Genomic DNA, 13,863 nt, shown 5'->3' with positions numbered 1-13,863 from the left:
TTGTTATTTAATTTTTTAAAGTCGCACCACTTCTCGTGGTTCATCCTGCTTTCTCGCCTGATGGCCTAACCCCTAGTTTCCAGCGCATCCCTGGACTCAATTCGCATCTCTTGTCAACTTAATACATTTCCTCGATAAGGGTATTTTTGACCTAGGGGCTATTCATTCTCCACTAAAAGCACACCATGTCTGAACCAAGGACTCCTCGCACTCCTCGTACTCCTCGAACTCCCCATACCCCTCGACGAGGAAATGACGACCTCTCTTCAGAGCTCCCTTCGTCTCCAGGTCTTAATTATCCATCATCGCCAGGGCTCGGTGCATCATCGCCCTTACCATTTGCAGTTACACCTGGCTTTCAGGTTCAATATCAACCTGGTCAGTATGCTCGGACCCCTGTAGGACGATTTTCCCAAATGCATGGTAGGCCTATATATGGTTGTTTTCTTTTTCTTAAATAAGATAGAGAATGAAAATAAAGACGTGTTATTGATAGTAGGGATTAATCAGATATTACGGCCTTTATGTAACATTAGGCTCCGAAGATGTTTCATCACCAATTGGCATGGGTTTACCATCTTCGCCTCAAATGCGTAGCCAGAGTCATCTTGGATCTTCCCATTTTCGGTCTGACATATCATACGGCACTCCTCAAGATTCCCGAAGGTATGAAGGCTAAAAGCAGGGTTGAAATCATTTAATAAGTCAATGGCATACTATGATTGCTGTACTGGACTGAGTGATGTATTTTCTTTAATTTATCCTAGTACTATCCCGGGCACACCACGAAGGCGTCGCAATGACGTTGTGAGCAGCCCTCAAATTACACGGCATATCGCCGCTAGATCAGAACTTGGTAGCGAACTTGGATCGTCAACGGCTTTCCCTACATCGCAGGACTATGATCCGTCACAGGTCGTTAAGGTTGTTTGGGGTACAGCCGTAGAGATTAATGATGTCATTGCACTGTTTAAGGATTTCTTGGAGCACTTTAAACAGAAACACAGGATTATCAAAGAGAATCCACACGTGGAGATCATCACGGAGAGCCAGAATAGACCATTTTATCCACAACTCATAGATCAGGCAAGTTCTAGAATCCAGAGCAGTTTTACCTAGTGAACTTACTTTGGGAGCTAGTGTTTTAACGTGTATATTGTTGTTGCACACTGGTCGGTTAGATGGCTCGTACAAACACTCGCCAACTCAACCTTGACTGTCAAAATCTCTTGGCATATAGACCAGCAACTAAGCTTCACAGCCTCCTTATTGACTATCCTGCTGAGGTCTTGCCTCTGCTGGATTTCACATTGAATGAATTTTTTGATGAGACCCATCCTGAAATCGACCTTCGAGGTGACAGTTTAATGGTAAGAACGCTATAGAGAATCAACAATAATTGATTATAAATGAATTGGGGTAAAAGGCGAAGGAAAAAATAACGTAAGAATTAATCGAGCATGAACAATTTTTATGTTTCTTTATAGATTCGGCCTTTCAACCTCGGAAAGACTATCAATACGCGCGATCTAGGGCCTGAAGATATTGATCGCCTTGTTACTGTCAAGGGCCTTATGCTTCGCACCTCAAGCATCATTCCCAACGTTAAAAAAGGTTCGTAATTGAGCAATGATACACTGCCATTCTGTATTTGTCATTGAATAGCTGTACTGATTCAAACCTGTGATGTTAAAAAAAAAAACGATAGCTTTCTTTCAGTGCTTAGTTTGCGAACAGACTGCTACATCAGAGGCAGACCGAGGACGCATTACTGAGCCTACGAAGTGCCCACGTCAGGAATGTGGCGCATTGAACTCGATGTCTTTGATGCACAACCGCGGAGAGTATGCTGATAAACAAATTTGCCGTATGCAGGAAATGCCTGGTAAGATCAGAACAAATGATATCCGACCTTGATTTGTTGTAATGTTAACTACGTTAAACACATGATTGACGATCGATCTAATGGAAATCGTAGAAACCATCCCTGATGGACAGACGCCACAGAGTATTTCGTTGGTCGTCCATGATGATTTGGTAGACGTCTGCAAGCCTGGTGATCGACTTGAGATTACAGCAGTGTTCCGTGGTGTTCCTGTAAGGGTCAATCCCAGACAGCGTACTATCAAAGCACTCTACAGGACATATTTGGACGTCGTGCATATTAAAAAAACGGACAAAAAGAGATTGACCATTGACGATGATATTGCAAATCATGATGGAAAGAGATCTACATATCAGGGCGGTGATGAAATTGAAGTACAGAGCGAGGATATGATTGCCAAGATTCTTGAGATTTCAAAGATGCCTAACCTTTATGAAACCATGGCGCGCTCAGTTGCCCCCAGCATTTTTGAGCATGATGACATCAAGAAAGGTGTATTATTGCAAATGTTTGGTGGTACGAATAAGACATTCCGGAAAGCAGGGTCACCACGTTTCAGAGGCGACATTAATGTACTCTTAGTTGGCGACCCAGGAACATCAAAGTCACAGATTCTCACATATATTCACAAAATCGCTCCTCGTGGGGTATACACATCTGGAAAGGGCTCTTCTGCTGTGGGTCTCACAGCTTATGTTACCAGGGACCCTGATACTCGCCAATTGGTACTTGAAAGCGGTGCATTGGTTCTCAGTGATGGGGGCATCTGCTGTATTGATGAGTTTGACAAAATGTCTGATGCGACACGGTCTGTACTTCACGAAGTCATGGAGCAGCAAACAGTGTCCGTGGCGAAGGCAGGCATTATTACGACATTAAACGCCCGAACATCTCTTTTGGCCGCTGCCAATCCCATTCATTCACAGTACAATCACCGTCTTCCAATGGTTGACAATATTGATCTGCCACCTACACTCATTTCGAGATTTGACTTGCTTTACCTCGTTTTGGATATCGTCAACGAACAGAACGACCGACGCTTGGCACGCCACATCTTATCTCTATATCTCGAAGATGCCCCTGAAACAGGTGGCTCACACATCATCCCTATTGACACCTTAACGTCATATATTAGTTACGCTCGCAATCATTGTCACCCTGTGCTAGATGAGGATGCCAGCTCAACATTGATTCAGTGCTACCTGGACCTTAGGAAGCTCGGTGGTGGTAAACAAATCACAGCAACGACACGGCAATTAGAGTCAATGATTCGCCTTGCAGAAGCTAGGGCCAAACTTCGCCTCTCTAATACGGTAGAGAAGGCAGATGTGGAAGAGGCATCCCGATTGATCCGAGAAGGCTTGAAGGAGTCTGCTATGGACCCTCGTACCGGTTTATTGGACATGGATTTACTGACGACAGGACAGGGCTCTTATGATCGCGGTCACCTTGAAGATATGCGAAAGGAACTACTGAACTTGCTAGATGCTACAGATAAAACTAACCTCCGATGGGCTGATGTATTTACGGATTTCAATGCACAAAGCACGGTGGTAAGTTTGCTTTTTATTTTTTTTTATTTTTTATTATTTTTTAATGTGGTCATAAATGTTGACACAACCTCTGCTATTTCTCTGTATTATGGCGAACAAAATAATACAGGGCGTTTCTGAGGAGCAATTCTCGCGAGTGCTTGCAGAGTTGGAACAGCAGCAGTACATCAAGGTCAGCGGTAAGAGAGGCCTGCGCGTAATCAAGAAGCTCGCTGTAGGCCAGGATCGCGACTAAATCGCTATCTACCTTTTTTGCAATAATCTAATAAAGTACATGTAACTCAGTCTTGTGCGCGTGACGTTACTTCAGTGAGAGCTTTTTGTATGTCCACAACTTTTTTGAAAAGTCGCATTCTTTCCCTAATCTCTCTTATTGTACTTCACCTTTCTATTTCACCGATACTCAATGGACAGGCTCTGGGCTAGGAAAACCGCCATGGACAATGACGCTAACCAGCGTGAGCCGTACGTTTTTTCTTGGATTTTTTACTCTCTTATGATGATTTACATGATCGCTTCTGTCATGTACACGCATCAGGCTATTGTTCTATGAGAGTCAAAAAAAAAAAAAAAAAAAAAAAAAAAAACAAGCAAAACTCCTGATGAGTGTAAGGATCAGCACCATCGGTCAGCATCAAATCTTCCTTCTGGCCGGAAATGCATCCTTAGCAATGACTGGAGTGAATCACTGTACACTACTTTTCTTTAGTTTTTGCATCTGAAGTTATGAGTGTAGAGCTATAAAGATAGACCCATATAAGTCAAAGAAACTTATAACCAAGGAAGATAAAGTCATTGCAGGACACAGATGGAATAAGCAGGATAGAGTTGGAGCGTAACATTAAATTTATGATAAAGGTCGTCAAGTAGCCTCGACATAAAAATGCATCTCTGGATTGAAAGTATTAGTGACAAGGATCGGGAGGAAACATGATGAATCCAGGGGCATATTTTTCTTTTCTTTTTTTTTCATGTTGGCAGTTATTAACGTTTTTGACTTCATCCTGTATTCATGTTCTAGTCGACGGAAACAAATTGAATCACTGTTCATGGAATTACCACAGCTGCGGGCTGTGCCTAATGACGACAGTCGTTTCCAACTGACACTCCAGCTGGCTAACAATTCAGAGTCATCTCTTACAACTTCATCGTCTTTACCACATATCTCCCGCAATTCTTCGTCACCCGCAAGCAACAATAAAAGTTTATCTCAAAGTAACCAATTTCCTCCAGAAGCGTCCTTGGCAATCTCAGGAATAGGAGGTGGTCAGGGCAATTCAACGGCAACAATGACCATTTACTTACCGCCTGCATTTCCGGAGGAGGAGCCTAAAATTACAATCCAGCCTACAGTTAGACACTTTTGGGTAGATAGCACAGTAGCGCCTTGTGCTGTTACTGGACATGAGAGACTGGTTCCTGGTGGTTGGTCAACACATGCAAATCTAGGCAGGATTGTCAAGGAGATTGTTGCCAGTATTCAAAAAACGGGAGTTCTTGTTGTTAGCGAATATGGCGATAATAACGCTGTTACTCCTATGGGCACTATCTTGAGCAGTGCAGGCAACCACTACAATTGTAACAATGCAAGCGGAAATAGCAATATAGGGTACGATGAATATTCGTTCAAACCTCCACCACCAATCCCAGGACCTCGAACCAAGAGCCTTGGGCAGACTATGTCATCCTTTATTAATACCAACGGCTCTCTTCACCAGCCGTCAGCAACAGGACCAGGCTCAAATGCCACATTTTCCAGATCTATCTCAACAGCATCCACTGGGAATTTATCAAATCATCACCATCCCCAAAACCATCCTACTTCATCATCATCATCATCATCTGCCGTATATGGCTCTACAGAGTCGCCGGAAGCACGTATTGTTATGAAATTGACCTCAGAGCAGATTGAGGAATATCTGGAAAGTCCAATAGCATTTGAAAATTTCTTTAACCAGATAGATACAGTGGTGAATAATCGAACACTTAGGCGGGAATTATGGCATGGCAACGATAATGTAGCACGTAAGTGGTTTGTGTACTGAGTATTATTGCCTACAGGCTTGCTTCTAATCTTGGTATTTTTGCCAGTCTATGTGATAATGACGTGCGTTTTATGTATTTATTCTAGGTCGTAATCTGACTCTAGAATCAGAAATGTTGGAATTACAAAAAAGTACAAAAGAAGGCTATTCAGTGGCCTTGCAGCTGCAGAAGTCTCTGGAAGAAAAACTTCAACAACAGCAGGATGCACTCTGGGTAAATAAGACTTTCTATCAGTTATTTGCATTTTACTTCATCTTTCACATATTATTTACATTGTGCAAATGTTGGTTGAATTAGCGGTTTAAACCAGAGACCCTGCAGTCCAAGTTACGATCAGCAGCTGCTGAGTCGGATGAGTTGTCAGAATCTGTTGCTCAATCATTTCTTGAAGGCAAACTGGGCCAAGAGGATTTCATTCGGCAATACCGTGAACTTCGGAAGGTATATCACTTGCGTGAAATGAAGAATGAACGGATCGGTCCTATTTTGCGGAGCAGCAATAGTAGTAATGGAGGCATAGGCGGGTCTGGACCTGGATCCGCAGGCCAAGACTCTGCAGGATCAATAGCAAGGTCTGGAATAGGAAATGCAGCCGTAGGGGGTGTCGCAGGCACAGGTAGCGCTGGTGGGACAAGTGGAGCATCTAGTAGTGACCCATGGGTTATGTTGTAAAAATAAAATTAATTATCGTAGAGAATATGCGAGAGAAGCGAGATATCGAGAGACTTGGGGAATAGCAAGATGTTGACTGCCAATCCTGCATAATCTTACGTATACCTGACACGAACGCGAGTGGATAAATGGGTTGCGTGTGTAGGTTGTCTCTTCATCGCATTTCGATCGGGAATGTGTGGGAGTTTTGGGTGTGTCACACCAATTCCCATGCTGCGTAAAAACAGGATTGCCAAGACTTTTTTGTCTTTCGAAATGTACTTTTTTCAAAGATGATAGGCCTGTGTGCAATAAGGCGGCGTACGTATCTTCAAAGTCGACAGGACTGGTCCAGACCTATTTAAACTTGTTTTCTTTTTCTTTTTCTTTTTCTCTTCATTTCCATTACATTAGCATTCATGGACCACTGAATCAAAGTAAACATCACTTCCTTTGCAATATCAAGCTCATACACTTATACATATCATACCCATTCTCATCCATACACGACTCGCTTTTCCTTTTTTTTTCCTACTATGGCTGAACAGCCGTATCCCAAGGATGTCGAGGTTGACATGACCAACCATGACGACGCACCTCCACCTTTCTCCGCCGAGGATGCAGTACCTCTGTTGGCTGATGAAAAGAAGCACCTACACCAGGATGCTTTCCGAGCTGAGGCTGAGACACCTCCTCGTAGCCGATGCCCCTTTTCTCGCCGCCGCTGCACTAACGAACAGAGCGCACAGTGTAGGTGTTTCTTCTCTGTTCCCATTAAATTATTAAACTTCGTTGCTCTTTCATTTACAAAAATAGTGTGCAACGATGACAAAGCAGCACAGACCAACTGACTTTGTCAACTTTCTATCTGTTTAATAAAAAAATCTAGGCAAAGCCAAGGCAAAGGGCTTTTTCCGCCGAATGTTCCGTCGTCTTTTGATTGCCTTACTCGCCGTTTGGGCTTTCATGGCCTTCTTTTGCAATGAGGATGGTAGTGGCTTCGAGTGTGAATCCGATGAGCTTTTATTTGATGGTCAATGCATGTCTGATGATCTTCAACCGTGGACAGCCTTCAATCCCTACTCAGCCAAGACCAAGGCCGCCTTGGCTGGCTTTACACCTATGACAGACATGTCGAATGACGATTGCTCTCGAGACTTGGTCGAATGGGGCGGGCCCAAGGCTATTGAGACCCATGCTAAGAACATCCGCTTAGGTTTTGGAAAGGGCAATTTGCTGTCAAATGTCATCATTCGTACTGGTGATGTTGCAATCCCAACGTTGCATATCCGTGCTAACGTGACCAAAATCCATCATCATCACCATGATGATGAGGACGATGATGATGATGATGATGGTGATGATAATGATGATAGTGATGAGGACGACGAAAATGATGGCCACCCTCATAAGAGACATCAAGGTCTTCATTTGAAAGTCAACTCTACTGAAGAGACTTTGAAGGTGAGCTTCTGGGCCAACAACTATGTCCATAACGGCGACGAGCATCACAAGCATCGTAAGCATCACAAGCATCACAAGCATCATCGCAAACACCAAAAACACCATGATCACGACCGCGAAGATGAAGATGAAGACAAGGATTTGATAACCAAGATGATGACGCGTATGTACGGTAATCCCAAGAAACACGGTGGCCATAGTTACAAGCGTTTTTGTGCTGTAATTGAGGTCCAAATCGTTTTGCCGCCCAATGATAAAGACAGTTTGTATAGCGTTGCGGTTGGTGGTGTTGTCTTAACCATCGATGCTGCGGATGTAGAAAAAGCTGCCTTCAAGGAGCTGATTCTTGGATCGGTGGCTGGAGAAATCAAGGCAGGGGCCGTTGTTGCCGATCGTTTGGTGGCGGAGATTGTGACAGGCGCTGCGTCGGTCGATTCAGTGAAGGTTGCTACGGAAGGCTCCCCTCTTAATGCCCGTATCCGTTCGACAGCCGGAGATATCAAGCTTAATGCTAAAACGAGCCCCATTACTCGCCATGATGAAGATGACGGCGATAATGAGCTCTGGAGCCATGTCGATGACGACAACGACAACGACAACGAGGATGAAGACAAACCTAGAAAGAAGCGCCTTACCCATCATTTGATTATAGTGAATTCGGTGGCTGGTGCGATTGATCTGGATGTTGCTCACGCTCAGGATGACGATAAGGACAAGCATGAAAACAACAATGATAAGACCGCTCCAGGCATGGTAGTGGTCAGAGCCAAATCTGTGGCAGGCCGTGTTAACACCTCTGTTGATTTGGTGAAAGACCAACAGCTTGGTTTTAGGAGCAGTAGTGTGAGTGGCAAAATTATGGCCAAGGTATCAGACAAGTTTCTGGGTAAACTCAATGTGGGTTCTGGCCTAGGAGCTGCTCGTGTGATAGAAGCCAAGAATAGCAACTCGAAGATTGTGTATGAGAAAGATACGATCCACTCCAAGGTCGGATATAAGTTTATAGAGGACAACGATGACAACGATGACAACGGCAACCACAATGGCGAGAAAGTCGAGGGCAACATTGTTATTGGTAGTGCTGTGGGAGAGGCACATCTCGAGTTCTTTTAAAGCCATTAGGCTAGTAGCCAAATCCATTTGCTAAATCACACCATTGACATGAGTGGTCACTCCACAGTCACAAAAAAATATTTTTTCTGCTAAATAAAATACATGTTCGCACATGCATCTCTCAATTGTACCACACATTCTTCTTTCCTCGTCCGTTCATCGTCATGGTTGCATCGTACTTGGCAAGTACACAGAACCTTACTCTGAGTGCGATACCAATTGTTACTGTCTATAGTCTGACAGTCTGACATAATAACTAACGACGTTCTTTTCTTTCCTTTTTTTTTTTTTTTTGCTTAATAACCAAACTTGAACCCACCTCATTTCATTAATGATACGAATGGTGCAGCCCGTCAAAATTGCTTTTATTGGTGGCAGCGGTCTCTATAATCTCGAAGGCCTCGAGGTTGTCACAGAGGTCAACCCAGAGACAGTATGTTTTTTTTTTTTTACTTTTTTTTTGTGGCAGAGAATAATAATGGTCCAAGGAACTTGATTGTTCGACATCAATACATTTTTATTACCCCTGACATGGACACTTTTTTTTTTTTTTTTTTTTCTCTCTTTCCTCTCCCTTCATTGACAACCATAGCCATGGGGAAAGCCTAGTGATGCAATTGTCATTGCCCGCACGCCGACTGGACTTCATGTTGCATTTTTGGCTCGCCACGGTCGTGGCCATTATTTGACACCTTCAGAAGTTCCTGGCCGTGCCAACATTGCAGCCTTGAAGTCCATCGGCGTTGAAGTCATTATCGCCTTTTCAGCTGTCGGTTCTCTGCGTGAGGAGCTCAAACCCCGTGATTTTGTATTGCCTGACCAAATCATTGATCGTACGAAGGGAATCCGTGACTCGACCTTTTTTGAAAAGGGATTGGTGGCTCATGCAATGTTTGCAGATCCGTTCTCTAGAGTCTTGGAAGAGGTGATCTGGGATCAAAAGCACGTGGTTGAAGGAGGTGATTTCCATCGTAGTAAAACCTTGGTCTGTATGGAAGGACCTCAATTCTCAACTCGTGCAGAGTCTCACATGTACCGTGCCCTTGGTGGAGACTTGATCAACATGAGCGCATTGCCTGAAGCAAAATTGGCAAGAGAGGCCGAGATCGCTTATCAGATGATTTGCATGTCAACCGATTATGACTGCTGGAAAGAACATGAAGAACCTGTTACAGTCGAGGCTGTCGTCGCCAACTTTAAGTCGAACGCCAGCAACGCTCAGAAATTGTTGGTTGCCATCTTACCAGGACTACAGGATGTAGTCGAAAATGGCAAGGCTCTGGTGGGTTTAAAGGGTAGTATGAGGTTTGCCTGTATGACTGCGCCTGAAAAGAGGAACAAGGAGGCTGTCAAGAAATTGGAGTATCTCCTGCCTGGATACTACACCGTATAAAGATATTTAGACTAGAATTCAACTGCATTAATAATACTACATACAAAAAAGTTTTAGAATTCTTTGATGCCACATTCCTATCTAAATTATTATTATTATTATGATTATTATTATTGTTATTATTTATTGAAACAAAAAAGAAGCAGACAATGGTTGTGTAGAAAGAAGTAAAAAAAGTCGCATTTGCCAGAAATACGTCTGCCACTTCCTTCGCATTTCTATGGACCAGGCTTCTCGATCGTTACCAAGAAAACAAATGGGATTAAGTATTGTAGGCTAGATAAGTACGAAAATTGTATGAATATTTGACCGTGGTGGTATCATTGCACATGCTGCTCCAATTGTTGATCAATTATAGTTATATTAAAAAAAGTGTTTCCTTCCAATGTACTTTCAAAAAAAAAAGTCCTTCCTGAGATATCATTATTTCTCTATTCATAGGAGAGACGACCCCCGGTTTAGTGATGCTGCTGCTGACCATTCTCCTTGAGGGCAAGCAGCTGCTTAGAGCGGAAAGACTCATAATGGATCATAGCAGTAGTCTCAATCAGATCTTGCAAGTGAGTACGTGTCAAGAAATTACGAAGATGGATGAACTCGCAGTGGTTCTCATTCTCGACTACGCACAGTAAAAGATAACGAAATATACGTTAATTCTATTAATTAAATTTAGCCAAGATTACGCGCATTTTTTTCAAGATCAAATCCGAAGGTATGTCTCACCATTGATGACGCCCCATCGGTTTTGACGACCGCGAACTGGTTTGCCATCGACGACAATCGTCTTTTCTGACCCAACAACCGCGAAAGGAATCAAGTCCTGAATGCTTTCGTTCAGGGCCTGGTCCTGCTCGTCATCCTCGTCAGATGCATAGGGGTATAGCTTGATGTTGTGGAATGCCATTTCCTCCTTAATCTATTGATCGCATTAGTCATGAAGCAAGAGACGATTTAAAGACAGTAAATAATCACAATAACAGATATTAGAATTCATCTCAACTCTAAAGTAAAAAAAGAAAAAAGAAAGCAAAATGTGCGCATAAAAGCAACATTAAGACATACACGTTGCTTGAAGGCAATGCGTTCCTCGATAGTCAACGAGTCTGACTTGGCAATAACAGGGACGACATTGACAACCTCAGTCAACTTCTTAAGAACAACAATATCAATTGGCTTCAATCTAGAAATGTACCCCAGTCCAGAAATAGAGATTTTGTGAGCATTAGGAAAAAATAGCATGTGCATAAAAAAGCTCTTCTTTTCCGAATATGGGTTTATACTTACGAGTGGCCAGTGGGAGAGATAAAGAACAAGCAGCAGTGGATGCGAGTATCCTGAATGAAACGATCACGCATGGCGGTCAATTCCTTGCGAAGGAAGGCTGAATGTTGGTCCTTAATGTACTTGATGATGGGCTCCCAGCTGAACATAAAGCGAGAAATGTCATGTTAAATTAATCACTGAAGATCCATCCATAGAAGTAAAAAAAACTGCTTTTGGATGCACTATGCTTACCAGTTCTCGTTGTTAACTTGATCACCATATCCAGGGGTGTCGACAATGTTGAGCCTTAGCTTAACACCATTCTCGATAACAGCTAAAAATTGAAAAGGTAGACATATTATGTTGTTAGACTACAATATCCATTCCATCGTACTATTATGTTTTTGTGTTGGTGCTCGAGCCAAATAAACCAATGAATATGGGCATGATATAGAATTTAGAACAAGCTGCTCTGTTAGTTATGGTGATGGCTATCTAAAAAGCCAGTATCACAGCCAAGATTGTTTTTTCTGTTGGTTCAAAATGGAAAGGACGAGCCCTGCTGCTCTCAATCTGTTATTCCAATTATGTGTTTGGCTCCTTGCTCATGATTTTTTTTAACTATTTTTTTTTTTTAACTATTTTTTTTTTTTTTTTTTTTTTTTTTTGACGTTTATATAGTTGATATTCCCTTCTTGAGGTCAATGCCTTTTTTTTTTAATCATCTCCTGTCAATTCATTTCCTTCATGACATGACCTCTTCATCCTTGGCACGCTGCATTAATACTATAGATAAGCCAGTATTGCCAACAAGTATTTGAGGCCTAGGGCTAAAAGTGTATTCTGGTGGGTTGTGCAGGGTGGGGAACCACACATCTTTGACTCTCCAAATTAAACGAAACGAGCAGCGAGAGCCCAGCCGGAAATAAGAGATTTAAATAAAAAAGAAGGGCACGTAGATTGATGGTAGCAAAAAATAGAGTGGATACCAATTCTATCGCTGTCTTTTGCTGGAGTAGTGCATTGTGCTCTTTGATGTTTTCTTTTTCTGCTCCAAGGTAGCGCGCTCAATAACAAAACAATTGGCACTTAGGACACGCAAAATAGACACTTACTCTCTGTAAAGGAGTGGATTTCAACAGTCTGGCGGGTGGGTTCATCTGGTTGGGTGCGACCCTTAGAGTCAATAAGGTGAGAGGCAAAGATGGTATTGATAAGTGTACTCTTGCCCAAGCCAGACTGACCTGTTACAGTTCAAAAAGGATAGATAGAGAAAGAAGATTGGTCTGTAAGTAATCCGAAGAGGCTATTGCTCAGTTTTTTTTCTCGCTTTGTTGCAACCTTTATGTTAATGAACTAGTAATAGCATCCAGACTCACCAACAACCATGACATTGAATTGGAAACCGCGCTTAAGCAATTTCTTTTCAATCTGAGATGTGATCGAATCAAAGCCAACATAGCTCTGGAGGATAGGCTAGAGATAGAAACAAAGAAGAACAGTTTGTTCATTGTTATAGAACATTAAAAAAAGAGCAAATAACTGGGAGATAGAGGAATGCACGCATTGCAGAGCCAGAGGAAAACGCAAAATATTGCCTATGGATTTAGCATTGAAAATATGAATTGAGGGAAGCCAATTTGTACCTGGGTGGATTCTGCGTCAAGGCTCATGGTTGGAAGGTATTACAGATGGAGAGATGTGAATATAAAAAGAGGAGATGGTAATGAATGAAGTGAATGGAGTATAAAGGTTAGACAAGATGAAGGGAAAAGGAGAATATGATGATTAGAGAAGAAAGAAAAAAAAAAAGTAAAAAGAGATGGAGAGGTAATTAATATTTAGGTTGCACAAAGGTATTATGCCCCGTAAGGAGAGCAGAAGGTGGTGGCCACCTTGTTCTGTTTCAAAACTCTAGGTAACATTCAAATTTTCAAGCAGGGAAACGACCTGTTACAATACCATAAGGGAGGAATCTGCTCTCGATGCCTGCAATAGTCCTGGGCTCTTTATTACGGCCAATAATTGCCCATCTACCTTGGCGCAGACTGGTACATTGCCTTTGTTTGACAGCCAATTGTGAAATGTCTTTATGGAGGAGTAGCAACGCACAATCTCTACCACACACGCATATCCTAGATCAAGGAGAAAATATTTAAGACTCTCGAAGCACCATTCCGCATTCCTTCTCTCTCTTTGTTGATCTCTACTCTTCTTGCACCGCATATCCCACTGTATTTCCATTTCCTTCGCTCTTTGTTACTCGACATCACTTTCGTTCACCAATTATGGTTGCTGTTTCTCATATGGCTGTGCTGCATTGTACTGAGCGTTTTACTTGTTCAAGCATTGCTTATTTTTTATCAAGTACCTGTCATTGATAATATAAATGCCTTAATAGTCCTAATCCATTGACGTCTATACTTGTTCTTTATGACGTTTCCGTTTCCGGATGACTGACATTCCTCTTCATTCAACCTCTTATGAGCATAATA

General features: G+C 42.4%; 5 protein-coding genes across 5 annotated transcripts; 4 read left to right on the top strand and 1 right to left on the bottom strand.

Moving 5' to 3' along the window:
• The first annotated feature begins 26 nt into the window (after positions 1–26).
• BCR41DRAFT_425318 (MCM2/3/5 family-domain-containing protein) lies at positions 27–3,722 on the top strand. Its single transcript, XM_022030567.1, has 8 exons — positions 27–423; positions 537–666; positions 768–1,086; positions 1,182–1,370; positions 1,488–1,614; positions 1,709–1,885; positions 1,979–3,438; positions 3,548–3,722. Exons 1-8 carry the CDS (start codon positions 186–188, stop codon positions 3,671–3,673), a joined length of 2,766 nt encoding a protein of 921 aa, XP_021877291.1. The 5' UTR covers positions 27–185; the 3' UTR covers positions 3,674–3,722.
• Positions 3,723–4,034: 312 nt separating this feature from the next.
• On the top strand, positions 4,035–6,191 carry BCR41DRAFT_361408 (hypothetical protein). Its single transcript, XM_022025526.1, has 3 exons — positions 4,035–5,463; positions 5,570–5,697; positions 5,782–6,191. The coding sequence occupies exons 1-3, from the start codon at positions 4,410–4,412 to the stop codon at positions 6,154–6,156; spliced, it is 1,557 nt and encodes a 518-aa protein (XP_021877290.1). The 5' UTR covers positions 4,035–4,409; the 3' UTR covers positions 6,157–6,191.
• A 321-nt stretch (positions 6,192–6,512) lies between these two features.
• On the top strand, positions 6,513–8,843 carry BCR41DRAFT_425316 (hypothetical protein). Its single transcript, XM_022030566.1, has 2 exons — positions 6,513–6,885; positions 7,025–8,843. The coding sequence occupies exons 1-2, from the start codon at positions 6,672–6,674 to the stop codon at positions 8,710–8,712; spliced, it is 1,902 nt and encodes a 633-aa protein (XP_021877289.1). The 5' UTR covers positions 6,513–6,671; the 3' UTR covers positions 8,713–8,843.
• On the top strand, positions 8,843–10,178 carry BCR41DRAFT_327349 (nucleoside phosphorylase domain-containing protein). The gene is made up of 3 exons (XM_022021653.1): positions 8,843–8,894; positions 9,062–9,145; positions 9,305–10,178. Exons 1-3 carry the CDS (start codon positions 8,877–8,879, stop codon positions 10,103–10,105), a joined length of 903 nt encoding a protein of 300 aa, XP_021877288.1. The 5' UTR covers positions 8,843–8,876; the 3' UTR covers positions 10,106–10,178.
• Positions 10,179–10,223: 45 nt separating this feature from the next.
• Positions 10,224–13,156, bottom strand: BCR41DRAFT_361404 (Septin-type guanine nucleotide-binding (G) domain-containing protein). The gene is made up of 8 exons (XM_022025525.1): positions 13,015–13,156; positions 12,748–12,844; positions 12,484–12,612; positions 11,621–11,702; positions 11,390–11,527; positions 11,168–11,285; positions 10,829–11,021; positions 10,224–10,724 (listed from the first exon to the last, which is right to left on the bottom strand). Exons 1-8 carry the CDS (start codon positions 13,039–13,041, stop codon positions 10,564–10,566), a joined length of 945 nt encoding a protein of 314 aa, XP_021877287.1. The 5' UTR covers positions 13,042–13,156; the 3' UTR covers positions 10,224–10,563.
• Positions 13,157–13,863: the final 707 nt, after the last annotated feature.

The sequence above is a fragment of the Lobosporangium transversale genome, assembly GCF_002105155.1.
Source record: "Lobosporangium transversale strain NRRL 3116 chromosome Unknown BCR41scaffold_48, whole genome shotgun sequence".
NCBI classification, from domain to species: Eukaryota; Fungi; Mortierellomycota; class Mortierellomycetes; order Mortierellales; family Mortierellaceae; genus Lobosporangium; species Lobosporangium transversale.
Note: the sequence above shows the minus strand (reverse complement) of the source record. Positions and strands in the feature narration are given on the sequence as shown.